Source organism: Punica granatum, chromosome 7 (genome assembly GCF_007655135.1).
Source record: "Punica granatum isolate Tunisia-2019 chromosome 7, ASM765513v2, whole genome shotgun sequence".
NCBI classification, from domain to species: Eukaryota; Viridiplantae; Streptophyta; class Magnoliopsida; order Myrtales; family Lythraceae; genus Punica; species Punica granatum.
The window spans coordinates 17,990,914-18,014,044 of record NC_045133.1 but is presented as its reverse complement, the minus strand read 5'-3'; the positions used below and the strand labels follow the sequence as shown (position 1 = coordinate 18,014,044).

The 23,131-nt window shown below is 39.0% G+C and overlaps 2 protein-coding genes and 1 pseudogene across 2 annotated transcripts; 2 read left to right on the top strand and 1 right to left on the bottom strand.

The window, feature by feature from the left end:
* The first annotated feature begins 4,243 nt into the window (after positions 1–4,243).
* On the top strand, positions 4,244–7,802 carry LOC116213077 (annotated as a pseudogene).
* Positions 7,803–16,624: 8,822 nt separating this feature from the next.
* Positions 16,625–19,505, bottom strand: LOC116212777 (DNA-directed RNA polymerases II, IV and V subunit 8B-like). Its single transcript, XM_031547464.1, has 4 exons — positions 19,314–19,505; positions 18,360–18,517; positions 17,646–17,764; positions 16,625–17,033 (listed from the first exon to the last, which is right to left on the bottom strand). Exons 1-4 carry the CDS (start codon positions 19,378–19,380, stop codon positions 16,922–16,924), a joined length of 456 nt encoding a protein of 151 aa, XP_031403324.1. The 5' UTR covers positions 19,381–19,505; the 3' UTR covers positions 16,625–16,921.
* A 1,248-nt stretch (positions 19,506–20,753) lies between these two features.
* Positions 20,754–23,124, top strand: LOC116214187 (protein THYLAKOID ASSEMBLY 8-like, chloroplastic). The gene is made up of 3 exons (XM_031549519.1): positions 20,754–21,134; positions 22,067–22,453; positions 22,691–23,124. The coding sequence occupies exons 1-3, from the start codon at positions 20,790–20,792 to the stop codon at positions 22,718–22,720; spliced, it is 762 nt and encodes a 253-aa protein (XP_031405379.1). The 5' UTR covers positions 20,754–20,789; the 3' UTR covers positions 22,721–23,124.
* Positions 23,125–23,131: the final 7 nt, after the last annotated feature.

Below are 23,131 nucleotides of genomic sequence, written 5' to 3'. Positions count from 1 at the left end.
ACATCGCCACCATGGAAAGCATATTTGCATTGTCTCTCGCCCTAATTCTTGTATTGACAATCTTATCTGTCCTCTTTAGCTCTTTTATTGTGGCCTGTTTCTCCTATCAAACAACTTAGTCAATTATCTCTCTGATCAGCACAATAAGCAGTGAAGAGAACGGGGGCAAGCATGACACCTTTTTGATCATTCACGTGCCAAAGAGATGACAAAATAATTAACGTCAGCTATGGAGCCACCAAATAATTTAAGTACAATCTGGATTTAACCTTGATTCAATCTTTTTTTTAAAGCTTTGAATACAACTTAATTTAAAAAATAACAAGTTGGTTTGGCTTGGGAAAAAATGAAAACACATGATTTTATTTTTCAAATTTGAAATGTTTAGTTTATCTAGGAAAATGGATAAATCCCATGATTTTATATGCACTTTACCCTTACTAGGGCTATTTCCACTCTCTATAGCTAATCCACCGCATTTGCTGTTCATCTTGCCAAAATTACCCCTATACCAAATTAATTACCTTTTAACTAATTTGGGTGGAACCCTTAGATCACTCTCTAAATTCTCATTTATTAATTTCTTAATCAGTAGACACAAAATTCCACCGAAAAAATCAATAGACACAAAACTATTTCCATCTTTTCTCTAAAATATCCACTCTTAAAATTATTTAAGAGAAAAAAGGACTCATACTAGAAGAATTTTACATCTTAGTGGGCCAACCTAGTTCAAGTTGGCTTAGTTGAGGCCCTATAGACTTTCAGATACTGGGCACACGCCGAAAAAAAGAAAAAAAATGTTTCTAAACACTGTACACAATATAAGAAAAAATGATAATGGGTACCCAAGAAATCTGGAATCTCGCTTCTTTAGTTTTCCATTACTTATTTCTATATATCGGTGCCAAAAAAATGAAAAGAATCAAATTTCCTATTCAAACAAAATGATTCTCGTGAGGGAAAAAAAGGTTACCTAACTTAATTAATAAAAATACGTTTAAAATTTTGAAGTTTATATTATTTGAATCTCTTTTGTTTTCATTGATGATTATTTTTATAGAAATACATGAAGTAGTAAATTCGTATTTTTTCAAATAATAGATTTATATAATTTTTCTCATATAGTAATGCTTTTCAATGTTTTCATAGTCAGATCATATTCTTTTAAGTTGTCAAGTATCAATTTAAATAATCTTCATGAAATTCTAATTCTAATAATTAGTTGACACAAATTGAAAAAAAGTATGGTTCATAATTAGTTCCTCCAATTTTTTTTTTATCCAGCAAAAAAAAATTGGAGAATGATACAGTGGTATAACTTTGAATTCCCCAAAATATCCTTAGCAAAATATTCCAAATTAATAACTACCATTAGGTTAAGGATACTTGTAATTGTGCATAATTAACTGTCGTATTTTCTCCCCCACCACTTTCACATTCTCCCTTTCTTTCCCTATTTCTCTCTTTTCTCTAACTTGTCCAATGCTTTACATTGACCCACTCATTTTCTTTTTTCTTTTTTATTCAAAGTTTATCTATTAGATAATTTTGAAAAATATTAGTTTTGGTTTATTATGTTAGATCTTTTTTATTTTATTTTAACTTAAACTGATATCATAAATTTAAATTTATGAACTGGTAGTTTTAGTCATATAAATACTAGGAGTATAGTGGGTACGTAAACATCTCATAGTATTTATACATCACAATATATAGGCAAGACCTGGTGTACTATGTTGATTAATTTTTATGTGGTTTGATAGTCCATAATATCTTTGACTATATTGGAGGAAAGTAAAAGAAAATATTAAATGGAGAGATAGCATCATCAAGTTCTTCAAATTTAGAAAAGAGTCGGGTATGGTTTTGGTTCCTGAAAAATACTAGTGCTAAGGTTTTAGTCCCTCAAAAATTTTTGCCACGGTTTTAGTTTCTCAATCACCATTCTGTCAGATGTTTTAGTCATTCCGTCTTCTTGCGTGTGCCATCCGTGACGGAAATCTCACGTGGCGGCTGAGCTGGACCTAACTTCGTTAACCACCCCTTAAATTGCGAAAACGGCGTTGTTGTCTTCCTCGTTACCTGCTCGCCTAAACGACGTCGTTCTCCTCCTCCTCCTCCCCCCCTCCGAACCCATTTTTTCCGAGTGCGAGACAGTAGCAGCTAGAGTAAGAACTAAAGTGTCAAATTTGCCAGAATCCTCAGCATGGGTTGAAGAGGTACTGGTCCTGGCAGCAGCAGCCAAATCTTCAAGGGCAAGTGGTGGTGAACTCATATCCTTCTCCTACTCCTTCTCCTCGAGTTCACGAGATTCAGCTTGTGTATCCACACTGGGAGGCAATTCTCTGATGCTGAAACCATCTCCCGAAGCATAATGAAAATCGCTGAAGCTATCATTTTCTCTACCCTCATGTTCATCTTGCAATAGCAATCTGTCATCGCGAACACCAAGTCTTTCATCCAGAATCCTCGCAGAATCTAAAGAAATCTCATTCGAATAATAAGAAGAAGCAGACGAGGAAGAGAAGCGGAGCTGATCAGAGGCATCAGAAGAAGGACGCCCAAGTAGAGCCCTCATCGACCTAATGGCGGCAACATGAGGGGTCGGGACAGTGCGAGAAGCCGCCGCAGCGGTTGCTCTTCTTCTTCTGAGACTCAACTTACAGGAAAACGACGTCGTTTAGGGCGAGCAGGCAACGAGGAAGACAACGATGCCGTTTTTGGCAATTTAAGGGGTGGTTAACGGAGTTAGGTCCAGCTCAGTCGCCACGTGAGATTTCCGTCACGGTTGGCACGCCCAAGAAGACGGCAGGACTAAAACATCTGACGAAATGGTGATTGAGGGACTAAAACCGTGGCAAAAATTTTTGAGAGAGCAAACCCTTAGCACTGGTATCTTTCAGGGACCAAAATCATACCTGACTCCTTAGAAAACGCACTTCACTTCTTTAATCATCCCCTCAATTACATGGTCCATAATAAGGAAAGAGAAGCGAACTCTCTCGAGAGATAGAGATCTCGAGATCTCTAGAGATCTCTCTCTCTCTCTCTATCTCTCTATCTCTCTCTCTCTCTCTCTCTCTCTCTCTCTCTCTCTCTCTCTCTCTCTCTCTCTCTCTCTCTCTCTCTCTCTCTCTGATACGTCATCTTTCAGCCTCATTTAGAGAAGATCCTGTTTCATCCAATTATTTAACTTTTATTCATTAATAGTTACAATCGAATAGTAAAAGAAAATGATTGTGAAAATAAATTAATTACACTGCAGACCTTCCTCTCATTTACTTTTCTTTACATTTTTGAGTTTTTACCCAAAAATTCTCAAAATCAGATAAAAGTAAAAATTCATAAGTGAATTTGGTGAATTTTTAACCCCCATTTTTTTGTTGAGAAAAAGGGTGCAGTGTAGTGGTATACGCCTTTATCTGGTAATTCAGAAATTTCATATTTAATTTATGTTGTCCAACTAGTCGTGCCCTCCTTTTATAAGTATTTTACATTCTAATAATACGCTCATATGTCTCCCTTATAATCAGAAAAAAGAATAATACTTTATGCTATTTACAATCTTTCATGTAGGCACGAGTTATTTTCAACTAGACAATTATACTGTCATTATTATTTCTTATTAATGTAATAATAATGTTCGAATGGATATTTAAGCAAGAATCTTAGGAAGGGAAGGGAAGGGAAGGGAAGACACAGTTGTCCTTGCTCACCTCGCTGCTGGATAGGTGACGAGGTTGCTCCATCCGTGGACGTCGGACCCATGGAGTCCTCCATGGCTGTTCGATGGGGAAGAGATGTTTAATCCGATGGCCATGCACAAGCCCCCCCGGAACTAGGCAATTAGAACATAGGGAGTGAGAATGGTCAAAAGATAAACTTAATGGGAATGAAATAGTAAAAGGCAGCAATGTTGGACAAATGGAAAGCAACCTTCTTCTACCGCATAATAGATACGATAGACTTTAGAGGAAAGAAAACTTGGGAGTCTTTCCATTTCTAATTTCCACTGCAAGGGGAAGGAAGCCTCGAAGTGGGGGAATACCACTTCTTTTTTCTTTATCCCATCCTGATGACTTCTTTCTTCTTTTCATTGCTTGATGTGTAATTTTTCTAGAAGATGTTGTCGTCACGGCCCCCGTTAGATACGGGAGTTGCGTGGAATTAGACGTCTTCCTAAGATTCTTGCTTAAAATCTAGCACGAGTATGCTTAACGAGAAAATTTCATCATGGGTCAGTAAGCATTACCTCCAAGACGAGACCATGCGAGATATTTGGGTCTTCCCCTTCCTCTTCTTCTTCCTTCTCTCTTTCCTGATCATCTCACGCCATCTTGCATCTTCTGCTGCTGTTGTTCTCACCACATCATCCCAACATATTCTAAGCCATATCAATGAATGCGATGCTCTGCTGCAGTTCAGCAGTTCATTCACTGTCACAGGAGATGCCTCATATGAGTACTGCGACGACTATGGGCCCATTACGACTTCATATCCAAAGACAGCCTCGTGGAAGAGTGGCTCTGATTGCTGCTCGTGGGCTGGAGTCACTTGCCACCCAGTGGCACATAGAGTGATTGGGCTCGATCTCAGTTGCAGTCAGCTCAAAGGTACCCTCCATTCCAACAGCACCCTCTTTTTGCTCCCCAGTCTTCGGCGGCTCAACCTCGCTGGTAACGATTTCTATGGCTCACAAGGAATTTTACCAAGGTTCGGTATCTTTACCAGAATGGCTCATCTGAATCTCTCTCATTCTTACTTCTCCGGGCCCATTCCACTAGAAATTTCTCACCTCTCCCGCCTAATTACACTCGATCTCTCGGGCATCTTTGACCTAACCAAAGAATTAGATAACCGTAGTTTCAGATGGTTCACACATAATCTCACACAGTTGAGAGAACTTAATCTTGATGGTATCGACATGTCTAGAGTTTCTCCTATGTCTCTAGCGAACTTCTCTTCTTCCGGTTTGACATCTTGAGCCTTTCTGGCTGCAATCTGAGAGGGATAGTTCCGATTGACATCTTCCATCTCCCAAACCTCCGCAGTCTCTCTCTTTCTGATAATTATTATCTCACGGGCACTCTACCCCAGACAAAAAACTGGACTAGTCCGCTCGTCTCCTTAAACCTATCATCGACAGAGTTCAGTGGGTCAATTCCTGCTTCAGTGGGGAATCTGACATCCATGACCATTTTGGACCTCCGTTTTGCCCAATTTACCGGTTCGATCCCACTGACATTTGGAAACCTTGTCCACCTCACCCACTTGGACCTCGGGTATAACATGATCAGTGGAGGGATTCCTGAATGGTTTTGGAGAGTAGGGAGGGACACATTGACATACTTGGACTTCGCATACAACAATTTTAATGGTCCTCTACCTGACCTTCCTCCTTCGATGGTGAACTTCTATGCCTCAAGCAACAATTTCTCTGGAGAGATCCCATCTTCAATCTGCCGAGCCAAATCACTAAATCATCTTGATCTCTCAATCAACAAACTCAGTGGCACCATTCCGAGATGTTTAGGTGATTTAAAAAGTCTCTCGTCGTTCGATGCCTCAAGCAACAATTTCTCTGGAGAGATCCCATCTTCAATCTGCCAAGCCAGTTCGCTAGAAGAACTTGTACTCTCAAACAACAGATTCAACGGCACCATTCCGAGATGTTTGGGTGATTTAAAAAGTCTCTTGTTGTTCGATGCCTCAAGCAACAATTTCTCTGGAGCGATCCCCTCCTCAATTTGCCAAGCCAAATCACTAGAAGAACTTGTACTCTCAAACAACAGACTCAGCGGCACCATTCCGGGATGTTTGGGTAATTTAAATAGCCTCTATGCCTCAAATAACAGTTTGACTGGAGAGATCCCATCTTCAGTCTGCCAGATGGGAAATTTAAGCCGCCTCTTCCAATTGGATTTGAGCTACAATCTATTACAAGGTCCATTGCCACAATCTCTAGCAAACTGTACAAGCTTGCAGAGTTTAAATGTCAGTCACAATGCAATAATTGATACATTCCCGCGCTGGCTAAATGCTTTCTACGGGTTGGAGACTCTAGATTTACAGTCCAACAGGTTTCATAGAGCCATTGAAATTCCCCTCCCTCCGCAAATTTCATACTTGAGCCTATCCAACAATGAGCTTTCTGGACAGTTGCCAATAAATTTCCTCTTGAATTCAACTGTTTATTTTATTGACTTAGCCAATAATAGTTTTAAAGGACCTCTCCCGATTCCATCACCATCCATTCGTTACTATTCCATTTCAAAAAATGAGTTCAATGGAGACATTCCTTATCAGCTCTGCAGCGCCACTCAGCTAGAGATTATCAACCTGTCCAATAACTGCTTGACTGGCACCATTCCTCACTGTTTGATGAACTTTATTGACTCCCTATCTGTATTGGATCTACAAGGAAATCAATTTGTAGGTCAGATACCAGAGATAATTTCCCCAGGAAACAATTGGGTCAGGACAATCCGCTTAGGTCAAAATCAACTCGGAGGGATGTTGCCACGATCTTTGACAAGTTGCAAGAATTTGGAAGTTTTGGATCTCGGTGAAAATGAGTTAGAGGGCCACTTCCCTTACTATTTGGATACCCTTCCTTATCTGCAAGTTCTTATCCTGAGGTCCAACATGTTTCGTGGTCCTGTGGATAGTTCCAAGAGAACTAGTCATCCCTTCCCAAAGTTACGCATTTTGGACCTCTCTGACAACAGCTTCTCCGGTCGACTGCCAGCTGAGTACATTGCCAACTTAATAGCTATGAAGAATGAAGAGAAATGTGGTTTACATTATATGGGTCAGGACTACTATGAAGATACGATCTCAGTGGTCATGAAAGGGACGGAGTTGGTGCTGGTGAAAATTATGACCGTGTTCACAACCATCGACCTGTCAAGGAACTTCTTCGAAGGAGAGATCCCAGAAGCAATCAGAGATCTGAAGGCACTCAAGGGACTCAACATTTCTCATAACAATCTGGCTGGCAGGATCCCTCCTTCTGTGGAGAATCTTACTAATCTTGAGTGGCTGGACCTATCCTCGAACAAGCTCAATGGGGAGATCCCCAGAGGATTGGCGAATCTTACGTACCTCACCACCTTGAATCTCTCGTATAACCAGCTCGTGGGACCGATTCCTCATGGCCCGCAAATGGATACATTCAACCACTCCTTCGACGGGAATCCTGGCTTGTGCGGTCCTCCATTGTCAAATCCATGTGACACTTTGGAGCAGTCACCACCGCATTCAACTTCCCTGAAGAAGAAGAAGGGCAATGGATTGAATGGAGGGCAGTGGCAATGGGCTGCGGATGCGGACTCATCCTCGGGATATCCGTAGGATATACTATGCTGGAAACCGGGAGACCCAGATGGTTGGTGAGAATGGCTGAGAGGAAAAGGCATAGGAAAACAAACAGGCTGAACAGAAATGCGGCTCCGAGAAATCTTCTCAGGTACCTTTCATGGCAGATTTCCCATTTATATATAAATGGCCATAAAAATGCACGATTTCTGTTCAAGTTAATTTTCTAACTGTAAAAGACAAAATAATCAGGAGGAGCACCATAGGCCAATGAGATGGGAGACCAGGCAAAAAATGGTACGTGGAGGCTCCATCGAGAGGAGTGGCAATTTATCGGTGTGAAGAAGAAAGCTAAACAACTCTATTCCATAAGCATTTTTACTTTTGTTCTTATTTTGGGTTTGAAGTGGAATGGCAATACCAATGTGCCTTCTCAGCTGAATCTTAATCATAATATGGAATATCCTTTTTGTCTCGATAAATATATTGAAGAATCTAATCGAAATTAAAGCCATCTAATCCGAGTCTTTCGAGTTATTAAACAAAGTGGGACACACTTATCACCAATCATTTTTCTGTTCAAGGCAGAGATGAATCTGCGGAACTAAATCTACGAAACTGAAGGATCCTTAATATATCAACAGAACAAAGACTCCGACATTTCTGCCCATGTTATTTATGGCCGAAATCGTTGCTTCCTGACCACTGAAAAAGAATTGAGGCCACTAATAAACAGCTCGACAAATTGACACCAATGACTACAAGTTCGGTGCCACATCGTCCTATGAATTCCATAAGTCATAAATTTGTTCACAGTATCTATCTGCACTTCAGCATCACCACAAGCTCCTACCCTGCCCTGCCTCTGTTACTGCATTCTTCTGCACCATCATTAAACTCGAGAGGTCACATGACAGAAGAATTTCTCGCATTCCACAGATAAGTCTGAATTTTCTGGATCAAAATGATCTGTAATTCATGCAAAAACCTCTTTATACAATGCTATGTTCAACAAGGATAAAAATAAAGAAAGATTATTTATGGTTGATCAATCTCAGTTTTAGAAAGGACGTACAACGATATCCAAAAAGTTTCTTTTCTTTTTCCAGCTAAGTATACAGCGGTATGTTCGTAAGGATATAGAGAATTTTATTAGCAGTCAGTCGATTCCACCTTACCTCTAAGAAAAGCTAATTTGACTCCATGGTAATCCATCTCTACAAGTCTACGGTCAGAGTTCGTTCGAATACCGAACATTCATTCTTTCATAATCACTTGAGATGCCTTTGAAGAGTACTGCATCTATTGAGAACCCACCATTTCTTATCTGAAAACGTCCTCATGAATTAAATATGCACCACTGTGTTACACCCTCTTTTACTTTTTATTCAATTTTTAATGAATAAAAAACAAAAGAGAGAAGCCTTTTTACTTATTTATTTTGTCCTTCTTCGGCAACTTAAAAATAATTCCCCCTTTTTATTTTACTTCCTCTTAACTCTTGATTTTATTTTAGTAATTCAAGTTGTAGACTCTTAAAATGTTTGGGACAGGGCGGATAGGACAAAAAATTAAAATTTAGTAAACCAACAATTTGATCCTTCCTTCTTAAAGGAGACGAGTTAGATGAACAGGCCAGCAATGGCATCTACCTGCAATGGAATGTCTTTCTCAAAGCTATTCAAATGGAACAATTTATCATATCATATGTACCAGCATGGATCATGACTGACCTTATACAGATCAAACACAGGCCAAAGCAACTCTTTGAAACCTTAAACAAGCATACAAGTGCATTTACATATCAGCTCTCTTGCATTTCTGAATCGTGACTAAGAACACTCAACTTTCAATTAACCAAATCATTACAAATATAAGTCAAACACAACCATATATGTACCCACTTCATCTCAGCAACACGATTGTCTTTGCCAAGCAATCCATTTCCAAACACAACTCAACCCTCAAAGATCAAACTTTCACTCAAATAGACACGTCAATTGAGACTATCAAGTATAACCCACACCTCATCTGATTTCTTTTAGCTCGAAGTAAATTAACGAAACTCAACCTTCGCATATATTTATCTTTCACCCAAACAATCGCATCAATAGAGATCATCAAGTATAAATTCAGCATGTAAACTCAATCCTTTGTCAAAAACTCAAATTTGATGATATAATATAATACTTTTCCGTTGCTGGTGCATTAATAAACAAAATAATAATAATAATAATAATAATAATAATAATAATAAATAACAAAAGAAGAGAATAGAAAGAAATTTATATAGAAGACAGTAAGTCAAATGATGGCAAGGGGTCCGCGTGGCTCCAAAAATTTTCCCTTGACTTGAGCCCATCCTTCTGACCGCCATGTTATTCATTCCATTTATTTATTTCTTTTTTCTTTTTTTGTTTTATTTGCTGGGGGGATGAAGAAGGAATAGAGGGCGAGGGAGGGAGGGAGGGAGGGAGGGAGGGAGAACAATTCGAGAAGAAAACAACAAGAGAGGGGGAAAGCCAGCACGTGTGATGGAGTTTGGTGTGAGGTCAGTCATGATACATGCTGGTGCATATGATATGATAAATTGTTCCATTTGAATAGCTTTAAGAAAGACATTCCATTGCAAGTAGATGCAAGTTGTGACTGATGCGTCCACACAAAAACACACACACATATATATATACACACACGTGTCTAAATACGCCTCCTATGAGAGGTGAATTCTCCGGAAGGGATGAATGAAGTGCCCCCATGGAAGAAATATATAAAGTGTGCCTCGGAAGGAATGATTGAATCACTGGTCAGTTGATGATTGCTTCCCATCTGTGTATATCGATGGGATTGAATGGTACTAGTGATTGTTTATGAATCTGAATTGCTATAATTGATATTGCTTTTGAATTAATATTGTGAAGGTTATGAAATGAAAATTTATTGATCTTACTTCTGTTTCATGGTTTATTGAGTGTGATTGTAGTATATTTTATGTCACTTGCTTGGTCTTGATATTAGTGCTTCGATTAGAGCATTAAGTTCAACCCTTAATTTTAAACATTTCAGATCAATAAAAAGTTCGAGAATTTGATATCGAGTTTTGTGGATAACTTTTATAAAGGAGGTTGTGGGGTCCATATGCATAGTGAATTTGGGTTTGTGCTTTATTTGTCTGACAACAACAATTTATGTAGTTAATATTATGAATATATGTAAAGTATAGTTGCTCTGATTAAGGATATTGTGTAAAGTATTTTCCTTTTAATATAAGATTTGAATAAAATAATCTATTATATCCAAAAGGTTTTGCACGCTTTCACAAATTTTAATTGATTGTCCATATCCGAGATTAAGTTAAGGCTCGATGTCGAGTGGTGACAATCCAAGTAAATCGAATCAAGACCAGGTGGCATATTCACTATATCAGAAAAAGCACAAGATAAAATTCACAATGAGTTGACTTGGAATATACTACGTAGGGAACCGAAACGGAAAGGTATTCATAATGCTAGTACGGTCGGAGGTGCAGATGTGTACCCTCTAGTTCATCCACAAGGCGGGGAAGCAGGGAAGAGAGAGAACAGATCAAAATCAAAAGGAAAAGCTCCCGATCCGGATGAGGTAGTGGAAACAGTCACATCCAAATGCGTAAGGAAAGCTTGATAACAAAGGAAAACGAGTTCGAGCTCAGGAAGGAGGCAATTGCGGTGAACAAAAGGTTGGAGCAACAAAAGGAAAAGGAATGGACCCTGCAAATCCTTCAAACAAACACAATTGGATATTCACTGAAAATGCTTGTCTTTCATGAGAAGATGCTCGCAACAGTTCTAACAAAGTACTTGTAATTTCATGTTTCAACTTTCGCAATGCACTAGTAATTTTATGTTTCAACTTTATCTATGAACTTGTAATTTATGTTTCTAATCTTAACGTAATGAAATTTAAATTTCGGCATATCATGTCTTATGAAAGATTAATTAATTAATCTAAATTTTAAAAACTAGATGTTAGAAAATAGCCGTTACCAAATAGCTGTTGAAAACTAGCCTTTGAAAAATAGCCATTTCAATCCATCCTCTTTATAAAATGCTTTCAATCTCATATGCACTCGATTATATCCTCTCATATGCACTAATTCACATCCTCTCAAAACACTTGTCCATCATACATCCTCTAAACATGGTCGAAAACCAGGATCAACTAAACTTCTTCTCAGAGTAGAGAGACTCTTGATGATCAATAACCCAAAGTAGAGACAGAGAGAGAGAGTGAGTGAATAAAAACAGGCGAGATTATGACGGTCAAATAACAATTTGACTGGCGAGATCCCATCTTCAGTCTGCCAAATGGGAAACTTAAGCCTCCTCTCCACCTTGGATTTGAGCTACAATCTGTTACAAGGTCCAGTGGCACAATCTCTAGCAAACTATACGAGTTTGGAGAGTTTACGTGTCAATCACAATGCAATATCTGATACACTCCCGCTCTGGCTAAATGTTGTCTATTGGTTGCATACTATAGATTTATAGTCTAACGGGTTTCATGAAGCCATTGAAATTCCCCTCCCTCCGCAAATTTCATACTTGAGTCTCTCCAACAATGAGTTTTTTGAACGGTTTCCAATAAATTTCCCTCTGAATTCAACTTTTTTTTTTTTTTACTTGGCCAATAACAGTTTTGAAGGACCTCTTCCGGTTCCATCACCATCCATTCGTTACTATTCTGTTTCAAAAAGAGAGTTCAGTGGAGACATTCCTTATTAGTTCTGCAACGCCACTGAGCTAGAGATCATCAACCTGTCCAATAACAGCTTGACCGGCACCATTCATCATTGTTTGATGAACTTTAGTGCCTCCCCATATGTATTGGATCTACAATCAAATCAATTTGTTGGTCAGATTTCAGAGATAATTTTCTCTGGAAACAACTTGGTCAGGACAATCCGCTTAGGTCAAAATCGACTCGGAGGGACATTGCCACGATCTTTGACACGTTGCAAGAATTTGAAAGTTTTGGATCTTGGCAAAAATGAGTTAGGCGGCCACTTCCCTTACTTGTTGGATACCCTCCCACATCTGCAAGTTCTTATCCTGAGATCCAATAGGTTCCATGGTCCGGTGGATAGTTCCAAGAGAACTACTCATCCCTTCCCAAAGTTACGTATTTTGGACCTCTCTGACAACAACTTTTCCGGTCATCTGCCAGTTGAGTACATCGCCAACTTAATAGCCATGAAGATTGACTGGGGGCTAGCCCGACCGGGGCCTTCTGCATTGCCCATGGCCACAAGGTGCAATACATACAATGACTGGACTATGGTGGAGTATCCTCCGATATGCCTCGACCAGGACAACCGCGTTTATGATATTCTTTGGTGTGATTCACGGAATTTCATGATATCTAAATCCACGAACATTGGACAGTTCAACTCGGTAACTGGGGAATTTAATCCACTGGTTATCTTCAGAGAATCTTCAGCCTTGTTGGCCTTTTTTTCACAAGGCTCTGTATATAAACTGGAACAACGAGGTATTCTCAAGCGGTACATCTAAAGACACTGGAAAGTCTGCCGGAATAGGAGTTTGGGACCCAATAACGGGCATGCTTAAACGTGCTATTTATTCGGAGCTCGAAGTCCTAAGAAAGCTGCAATGGTTATGCTGGTTGAACTGCTTGTTCGGAGTCCTCATCGACAAATTAGGGTACATAAGGTTTTGTACTCTAGATCCTAGGGAGAAGAAATTTACTTTCCAATGCGATACTTTGAAAGACAGCAGGTCGCATCTAACTGGCTCGTAGATGCGGCAGCTAATGAGACCAGTAACAATGTTTGCTTGATGGATATGTACATGAATGTGTCCATAGTGGATTACCGGAAGGCTCTGGCCTCAGGATGGCATGTTGATTGGAAGTTGAAGAATTCGGTTGGCCCGAGAAACAATAATACCCCTGAATCGATCCATTGTCATGAGGGGCAACTGTACGCACGCACGAGGAGCAACGGTTGCGTACTCTCTGGTTCCGACTGGGTCCTTACATCAAAGATTGAGGCAAGTGGTGATCTGATATGTGATGTTTCGATTGGTGGAGATCGCCTTTTTGCCTTGCATTATGATCCGGACTTTGTTGAGGTATGGGGGACTCCTCGCCGGTGATATATATATATATATATATAGAGAGAGAGAGAAGAGAGAGAGAGAGAGAGACTGAACAATTTGAGTGATTACTTCGATTAGAATTTAGAGCTTAATTTCTCTCTCGTGTGCAATGGTGTCTATTGATTTTATTTCCGAATAATCATGTAGGGGCATTTTATTGAGTGATGATTACGTCCTGTTTAGAATTTGAAGCTCTCTCTCTGGTGTGCAAGCGATCGGAGTTGAACATGGCCCATACTTCGATTTCCTCCTGCATCCACCGGCAGGGCGTCCATTGAATTAGGTCGATAATGTCAACACCTATGTTTTCTGCGATTTTATTTCCTGTTTATTGAATTAGGTTGATAATGTCAACAACTACGTTTTCTGCAATTTTTTTTTTCGCGAACATTACGTGAGAAATGCTTTGCAAAGAAAGAGTCTGATATATATACAGTTTTGATCATAAGCGTTTCACATAAAGCCCATTTTGCATAAATTTCTCTATGCTTATATATATATCTCTGAGTTCTCTAAACCGACTAAAATCGTATATATTTGTTTTCGATTAAAATTACACGCGATTAATCTATTCAAATAGAGGGATTCAGAGAGATAAACAACGCTGTGCTGGAATCTCCCCTCTCCAAATCCTTTCGTTCATAATTTCAAACAGAATGAAATGAATAAGTGTGTGTGCTAAGTCCCGAAGTGTTTCACTTGCCAATTGCAGCTAAGAATGGCTTTCGTTCCATCCCCTGAGGAAATCAGAGTCTCCGCTTGAATTTGAGAGAGAGAGAGAGCATGCCATGCCAGTGCACATAACCTGTGGGAGGGATTAACAATCCTTGCCGGGAAAGTGGGGGAAACTACCGCACCCAAATTACGTATTACACACGCACACGGTTGGAAGAGTCGCTCTAGATGATGAACGCAATTACTAGCTAAAAGGGTAAAATAGAAAATACGAAAGTGAGAAAAAATCTTTCACCTCCGACCTTTGTATATGTTACTATTAGTATTAGTATCTATATATAATATATAATTATCGAAGCAATCACCATGCTTTGTCATTTGGACAAAATCTACAAATGGAGGCTTCACGTTAAACTACTCTTAGGATTCAACATTTAATGCATTTCCACACTTATTATTATTATTAAAAATGAGGCCATTATCACATGTGATAATAACGGAAAAATGAGACAATTATTACTGTTAATGAAAGGATATAGGCCCATTGTCTCGTGGGATAATTGCTGCGACCCAAACAAAAAAATCTCTCGAGCATACAATGTAATAATAATAATAAGTGGCCATATGGGATAATTGTTCACAAAAGAAAATTTTCTCTCGAGCATACGATGTAATAATAATAATAAGTGGCCGAATGCGATAATTGTTAGGATGAAAATAATTTTATTATCATCATCATCATCATTATCATCTCTCGAGTATGCAAATGAATTGGTCACATGGGACAATTGCTGGTACAAAAATAATTATTAAAGAGAATTAATATTTTTCTGTTTAGATATTCCTCTCTCTCGAGATATAATGTAATTGACCATGATGATAAATAAATAAATATATATATACATATATATATGAAAAGAAGATTTTAAAATTAAGATGTTACAAAATAAGAAGAAGGAGAATTTTCCAAAAATTTAGATTGAAATCCAATTATTGGAAGTAGCTTTAGTTTTAGGTAAAATTTTGAAAAAATTGTTCTCAAATTTAATACTAACTTCTGAATCTAGATATGGAGTATTATTATTAATTTATAACTTGAATAAAAAAATAATAAACAAAATTAGAATTAACAAGTATATAATGAGTTATAAATCGAGAAACTTCTTGAGAATGTTTAAGACAAAATCCACGCAACGTGCAGGCTTATAGGCTAAGTATTAGTATAAGTACGTGTACTGAACTCAATACGCACACAGCCATTATTAGATATATTGTCTCAAAAGTCAAAACTGTTATTAAAGCTTAGTTACTCAATGAGCTATGATAGTTTACGTCCGCGCGCGCGCACACATATATATATATATATAAGAGCCACACAATGGTATGCTCTCTTGTGTGTGTATTATGGTAATACGATAATCAATCAATATATACATATAATATAGTATAAGCCGAGGCACGCTTATGCAAGAACTTGATTGGGTTGGGTGTCCATGTATTTGTCCCTTTCTAGAGTTATGCCATGTAAATACAATATGGTGGTTGCCACTTGAAGCACTTGTTCGGACAATTGTGCGGGACCTAACCGACCGTTAAGCATTATGTCCATCAGCGTGTAAGGCTTACAAAGGATCGCACTTGACTCGTTGAATCACGAATAATGCGCGAGTTGACTTTTACATTTTATAATATACATCCGTGAATATTTTCATTGCCAATAACAATCATATAGTTCAATTCAATTTTCTCGAATAAATGTCGAATTAAATTCATGAAGTATTTTATCTCAAAAAATTGCTGAGTATAAGGAAACTTCATGGTTTGTCGAGATAGAATACTAGGATAAGGATAATGGGAATATTCTATACCATGGCGCCAACGTCAACGTTGATTGGATCCAAATATATCCTTCTTGAGATGCAAATCAGTGGTGGGGACTTAGGAAGCGAAATATCTATAAGCCAACATTGAACGCCCCTAATCAAAACTTCGGTGAAAATGTCTTGGATGACATCTACTATGTACTAATTATTAATCATAAGTGATTAGGATAAAGGTTACGTGCACTCTTTGATAATTAAAGGTATACTGCTTACGCATATCAAAGCTCGATAGGATAACAAAGAGATATCATTAAGATATCTCAGTGTAACAAATAATTTATGTGCTAATATTAAGCAAATAAAATATTATATTAGTTTGATTTTTTTGGTTATCTGCTACTATCCTATTTATTTATCCCCAAACATTATAATAAATCACCGATTGAAACTCAGAGAAAAGGTCCATTTTGATCAGAAATTCCATGTTAAGAAGTAACTTAATTTGGCCAAATACAGCCGCAGACGAGATAAATTATAATCCGAAAGATTCTGTAAATATTTAAAATTCGATTTGTGTAAATGATTAAACGGTACGTAGCTTCCTTTTTACGGAGATAGTTGTAGGTGTCCCAAACGGCAAAAAAAACAAAGAAAAGAAAAGAATCTTAAATAATTTTTACCATACAGAAACACAACGTATAGAGAGACTTTCAAAACACTTGTCCATCATACATCCTCTAAACATGGTCGAAAACCAGGATCAACTAAACTTCTTCTCAGAGTAGAGAGACTCTTGATGATCGATAACCCAAAGTAGAGAGAGAGAGTGAGTGAATAAAAACGGGCGAGATTCTGACAGTGACAGGTCGAGACTTTCATTTACAGTGCAAGAAGTCCAAAACCACATCCGCTATCAATTAGCTCAGGGCCTAATTGAAATACTTCTCAGAGCTTCCGAATGCAGAGGAACAGCCTCTGATCAAGGTCGAACTTGTGGAGATTCGAGGGATCCCCTCTCAGCATCATCAGGAGACCGCCATACGAAACATATATCTCCCTGTGAACCGAGCACCAGAAAAAGATGAGAAGTCTCCGGTGTTAGGTGAAATGAAACTAAGGTAACTCGAATTTACTTGTATCATCAACACAAACTCAAAACAATCAGTCGCGAACAGCATGGTCATTTTATGATATATATCATAGTTATTTGTGTGTTTGTAGCATTTGAAGGTAAACGATACTCTCTTGTCTGCAACTGAATCACTTTCCGGTTGATCACACCCATTTTGGATGGGAATGATAATAAATTTTCACAAAAGATACTCTCTCAGCTACAAGTGAATCAATTGCCAGTTGACAACTTCCGTTTGGGTGGGAATGATTCCACAACTATGAGCTCACTGCAGAGAGCTTCTCAGGCTGCAGGCATTTTTGGAGATTTTGCCAAACTAACTACTTAGGAAACATCAGCAGAAAACCAAACTGAATTGAAAAAAAATAACTAGACCAAATGTGACCCTCTCAATTTTTTATTTTGCTTGCCTTCTACTGAACGGAGGAAAAACAGTAGGAAACCGATATAGTAGAAAACATAAGGAAACCCATCTACCCAGTGTAACCTAGATAATCAAGGTAAAACAGCAGAGCAGTTTGAAGATTTAGGACATACGCTTTGACTCCTCTTCCAGAACCTTTAGCGGCAGCTTTTACAGGATCCTCTTCTGATATCTTATACAGCTTACCATGCATTATGTATTCATACTTGTCCGCAATAGACTTTCTTTGACCCTGAGATTGAAGTTCAAGAAACAAAAGTTAAAGGTGATTCATTGTTTGAAATTCATTGTTTGAATTAATTAAAGAGGACAGCGAAAAATTACAGAATACATAGCACAAGGACCACATGTGCTGGTTCGCAACCAAGTTATTAATCCAAGAAATAAAGAAGTTCTGAAAAAGAAATGCTTACATGGATCTATAGAATAAGTGGGCTTGACAGCACATCGTTATCAGCAAAAAGTTTTAACACCAAGATTGTATCTCAAAGTCAACAGGCTTAGCATAAAGGCATGAAATAGTACATCATACCATAATAAGTCCATCATCCTTGGCTCAAGCAGCTAAAATGCAGATGTTACATTATATGCATTTTTTTGAAAGAAAAGTTCAATGGTTAGGAAAGCCACTCATGTTTGCTGATGGAGAAGTTTTACTATCAAAACGTATGAAGCACTTTAAAGCTTTAAAGCATCAGTATATTTAAAAGGTGACCAGGAAAGTGAAACAGCCATTAACATTAGTATGCAAGTGCCACAAGGAGAGTAAGAGGCAGTATAGAGGATGAAACGGAAGGATCAGTATTAGCTGGCTTGAAGAAAATTACCGGAGTATAATATCCAGAGTCAGGTGTTCCATCTAAGTTCAATGTGGTGGCTAATGCCATGGTGAACTTCTCTCCCGCAGCCATCGAGTATATCTCAGAATTTATATCCAAGTGCATGAACATGTCAAATCTTTCACTCCGTGCTTCAATTCGAGTAACTGGAGAAAACCAAGAACACCAACCATGAGCATACACCTAACAAGGGAATTATTTCATTGTGGGAAATTGAAAGGTCTCTTCCCATTTTCTAATATGCAGCAGAATTAACTGCAACTCATAAGACAAGGGAGACTGCACACAATAAACAAAGTGGCCAGAACAATTTGGTTCATAACAAATCAAATGTTACCCACTATAGAAAATGATGGATACACATATATAATGATTCCAAGAAAAGGAAAAGGGTTAATTCTTAATCCTGAGTTTAGGGGTTTCAGCTAGGCGGACGCCTCTCTTAATATATTCTTACAAAACCACACAACCCTTTCCTCTCGCCCCCAGCATAAGACATTACTGATACCGTCGTTCAGCTTTCACTCCATGACAACTCAAAGTCGGACAACCTCCTTCCATCCAAGAGAGACTCTCTTATGAAGCCACACTCCATAATTGAAAACGCCCGAATCAAAACTTTTTCGATAAAACTAAAACGCAACTATGACACCATTTTAAGCCTCTCCTCAATTCGAGCGGAACCACACCCCAAGAACCCAACTTGCACAATCCTGAGAAAATTTAAGAACTCAAAAACTCGAAATTGAACTCTCCATACACAAAAGGAAACAGCTTCCAAATCCCCTTTTTGAGCTACCAGCATCAATAAAAACATTCTCAATATTCCAACGCAATAGCAACACTCCACTAAAATACTACACATTTCCTTCAGATTAAAGAGCGGCTGCCGGTGTATCGGAAACAGGAGCGAGAGCGAAGAAGTGGGGCTGGAAGCATCACCTTTGTCGAACTTTTTGCCGTCAGGATCGAGCTTCTCGACCCTGAAGACATCCTCGAGAAGAATCATGATTGTTCCTCGGAATCAATAGAGGCAACCTGCGGGTTGATCGAAGAAACACCGAGGGAGCAAGAGGAGAAGGAAAAACCCTATGAGAGGAGAAGAAAGAAGAAGAAGAAGAAGAAGAGCAGGTGAAGAAAGGTTTAATGCGGGCGGGGGAGGAAAGTGGGCAATGGGCATCGGTCAGAACGGTTCGAGGTGAACCGGAACTGATACGAGCCGAACCTCAAAGTGGAAACCCTAAACCGGATTATCGTAATATACTAAAAAAGTCCCTTAACTTTGAAGGTTGGTTAAATTTAATCCCTCCCCGATTCCATGGCTATCACCTCCATTACTTAATAAAATCTAGCCGGTTGTTCGTAATTATTTTACATCTCGAGCATGGGTTTTGGCTTCGGACCTATGGAATCTGAACTACTCCAATTTGGATGGAATAACTCTGCATGACCTAAAATCGTCCATGCTCCAATCCTATATATTATAGTTCATATTCTAATTTAGATGGAATAACATGACCGCAGTCATATCACTCTAGGCACCATGATTGTAATAATAACCGCGACTTCATCTTCTCAATTTTTTACAGTCGCCTCTTTCTCATTTTTAGAATTTTTTTAGTTTTCATGATCAGTATAAGCCAGTGGATGCACAATACAAGAGTACAAAATCTAGTATACTGTTGACTCTCCTCCCCTGTCCAAGTAAGGAAAGTTTAACCTCCACTCCTAACCAAATTGAAGGTTGCTACCACTCTCCATTATATCTTCGCTTTAATCTCTCTCTCTCTCTCTTTTTATTTTATTTTTTTTCCCTTGAGTAATCTCTGTGTATGCTGGACATAATATCTATTTTCTACCCTTGTGAGGCACACCCTTTTATATTGAGTTCTCATTCACTTCCATGAGCATGACTTTCTAGGTTTTTTTTTATACTTTTCCTACCAAATAATCGGTCAACTTGCCAACTTATCTTCTGATCTTTTTTTTGAATTAACTTATATTCTTAACTCTTTTACGTCATTCATAACCCAATATTCCCTATCATATCCCATGAGAGCTATGATAAATGGACGGAATGTATCTGATTGAAATATTTTCAATCTTTATCTACTCAATTGTTCTTCTCTTTCTTGAGAAGAATATCTTTTTGCTTGTGACGTGAAAGATTTGAAATTTTTTAACAAAATCGCCACCACCATTCTCGTACGTAAACCACAAAACAGGTTTTCAAATAAAGGCCAGCGATGGTCACGCTGGGCCTAAGTGAAAAATAACTTAAGCGGGGGAGGACCAAAATGGTACATTAAAATAATATGAGAACTAAATTGAAAATTTACTAGTTTTCTGCTCTGCTTCCCGGCCTTTTCTGTTCTTCATTGCCGCTCTGCTCTGAAGCCTCACAAGTCACAAACCTCCATGATTTCTGCTCCCATGACTTCTCTCATGGCGGTCCCCTTACCCCGGACAGCCCCTCTTGGCCGAACCAACGGGCAGCTCCCCCTCCTCCTCCGTGCCTTTCATCGGCCAAGGCCCAGCCACGTCACCTGTGGCCTCCGAGGGACCGGCCGCCGGGGGCCGCTCTGGCGGTCGGACGTGCTGTCCACGGAGTCGATACAGGCCGTACAGTCCCTGAAGCTGGCGAAGTCGACCCCGAGGCTGGGGCAGGTCCTGAGCGGGAGGCTGTCGAGGCTGCTGAAGGCGGATCTTTTGAACGCTTTGTCCGAGTTGCAGCGGCAGAACGAGCTCGATTTGGCCCTCATGGTACGGTTGCTTTTCACTGCTCCAAACTCTTCGTCAGTGTTACAAACCTCGGACTGTACCAATGATTAGCTCTTTAGATATTTTTATTAAGAGCATTAACCGACATTTCGCCGAGCATGAGTCTTAACCGTGCATTGCGAGGCATCGTAGTTGTGGCAAGTATGCGTCGAAGTCTCGGTGGATATTGGTTTTGTATGGCCTAGTTAACCGTTAACCCGTGTGTTCATTTACGCCGAAGCTTTGAGAGACATGGGTCAGTGGTATTGCCTTCATAGCTATTATGACATGCCGACATATTTGTTATGAGTCAAGAGGATTATAGAAGCTATTAGCCTTGTACTACGGATCTGCAGTGGTGCTGCAACTAAAAAATTATCATGATTTTTAAAACTCTCCCTCTTGTGTTACTGAACGTTTGAGCGCCACGGGCTTGTGGTATTACATTCATATCTATTACAACACGTAGATGTGTTGTCAGGATCCAAGAGGATTACAGAAGCTACTAGGCATGTACTATGGATCAATGTCAGTGCTGCAACTAAGAAAAATACCACGATTTTTGAACTATTGATCTTGTGTTATCTCTTCTGCTGTTTCTCTGTGTCATTCTTTGTTCTTTCTCACTCGCTAGGCATCACTTCCCATATTTTTCGCAAGTTTGCTCAGACTAGTTGGTATCGAGGATTTAAAGAACAAAGCAAAATGCATTTGCAGAGAGGTAGTTGAAGTAGAGGTGGTAGGAAAGTGAAGAATGAGGGAACTTTCTGGTTTGTTTGGATGGATTTTGTAGTGAAGTCCAAGAAATGAACACTTCTCCATTGAATGATTTTATCCCTTCTTCACCTTTTCTGTTGAATTTTGTGGTTTTCGAGCTGTTGAAGTATATTCGGCATTGTTTTTCCATTACATCTAAAACGAATTCAGGCTTTTAGGTCTTCAAACACGTACAGAAAGAAGTGTGGTACGAACCAGATCTAGATTTATACTGCGACATGATCCATTTATTGGGGAGGAATAAAATGATCGAAAGGGCGGAGGATTTATTTTCTGAGATGAGGAGATGTGGGCTGGAACCGGACACGCGGACGTATACTGAGATGATCGGAGCGTATTTTAAAGTGGGTATGATTGAGAAGGCAATTGAAACGTATGAGGTGATGAAGGCAGAAGGGTGCACACCAGACCGATTAACCCTCACCATTCTGATAAGGAACCTCGACAATCATGGAGAAGAAGCTCTTGCAGCAAATGTGAAGAAAGAATGTTATGAATACATGGATTCTCCGAGAAAGTTCCTTGAAGAAGCCCAGCGAAAATATGTAAGAATCCTCTTCGTATCATTTGAATTATTTACTGTAACTCCCTTCTCCTCAAATGGTTGACAGTATCATGCTGTACAGTTTTTCGGTATAGTTTCCTTGGAACCTAAACGATTATATCGAAAACTTTGGAGAAATTTCCCATGCTTGTTGATAACAAGACGTTGTAGTTTAATGGAATTTGATAGTTGCTTACATCTTGTGATTGGCTTTCCTGACACTGGTTTTATTTTCCAGCCAAAGAGAAAATCGATCAATCTCGTCTGAAGACTTCAGCAAGAATATGCTCTCTATTGTTCCGGCAGCTACAAGTTTTGCGAAGTCAATAGACACCATCACAGGTTCCATAGAACCTTCACTTCAGTGGGGCAGAGTTCTTGATATCGCTGGTCCAAATGCTTTAACCATTTCTTGGTCAGTGACCTAGCCAAGATGAAAGTCGTAGTTCTCCGATGAAACTTCTGAGAAGTTGTTTAGATCGATTTTATTTTCCAAAATTTTTAGGATACATTCAGGAAAAATGGGGAAGCTGATTATTTATTGCTGTACATATTTCTGTGTGCATATTAGATTGAATACTTTATGGCTTTTTGTTCACTATGGACATAGTAAAGTCACTATACCTGGAAAGAAGCAGAATGTGATTCCTCGACTTTACGGTTTACACATTATTCTCCT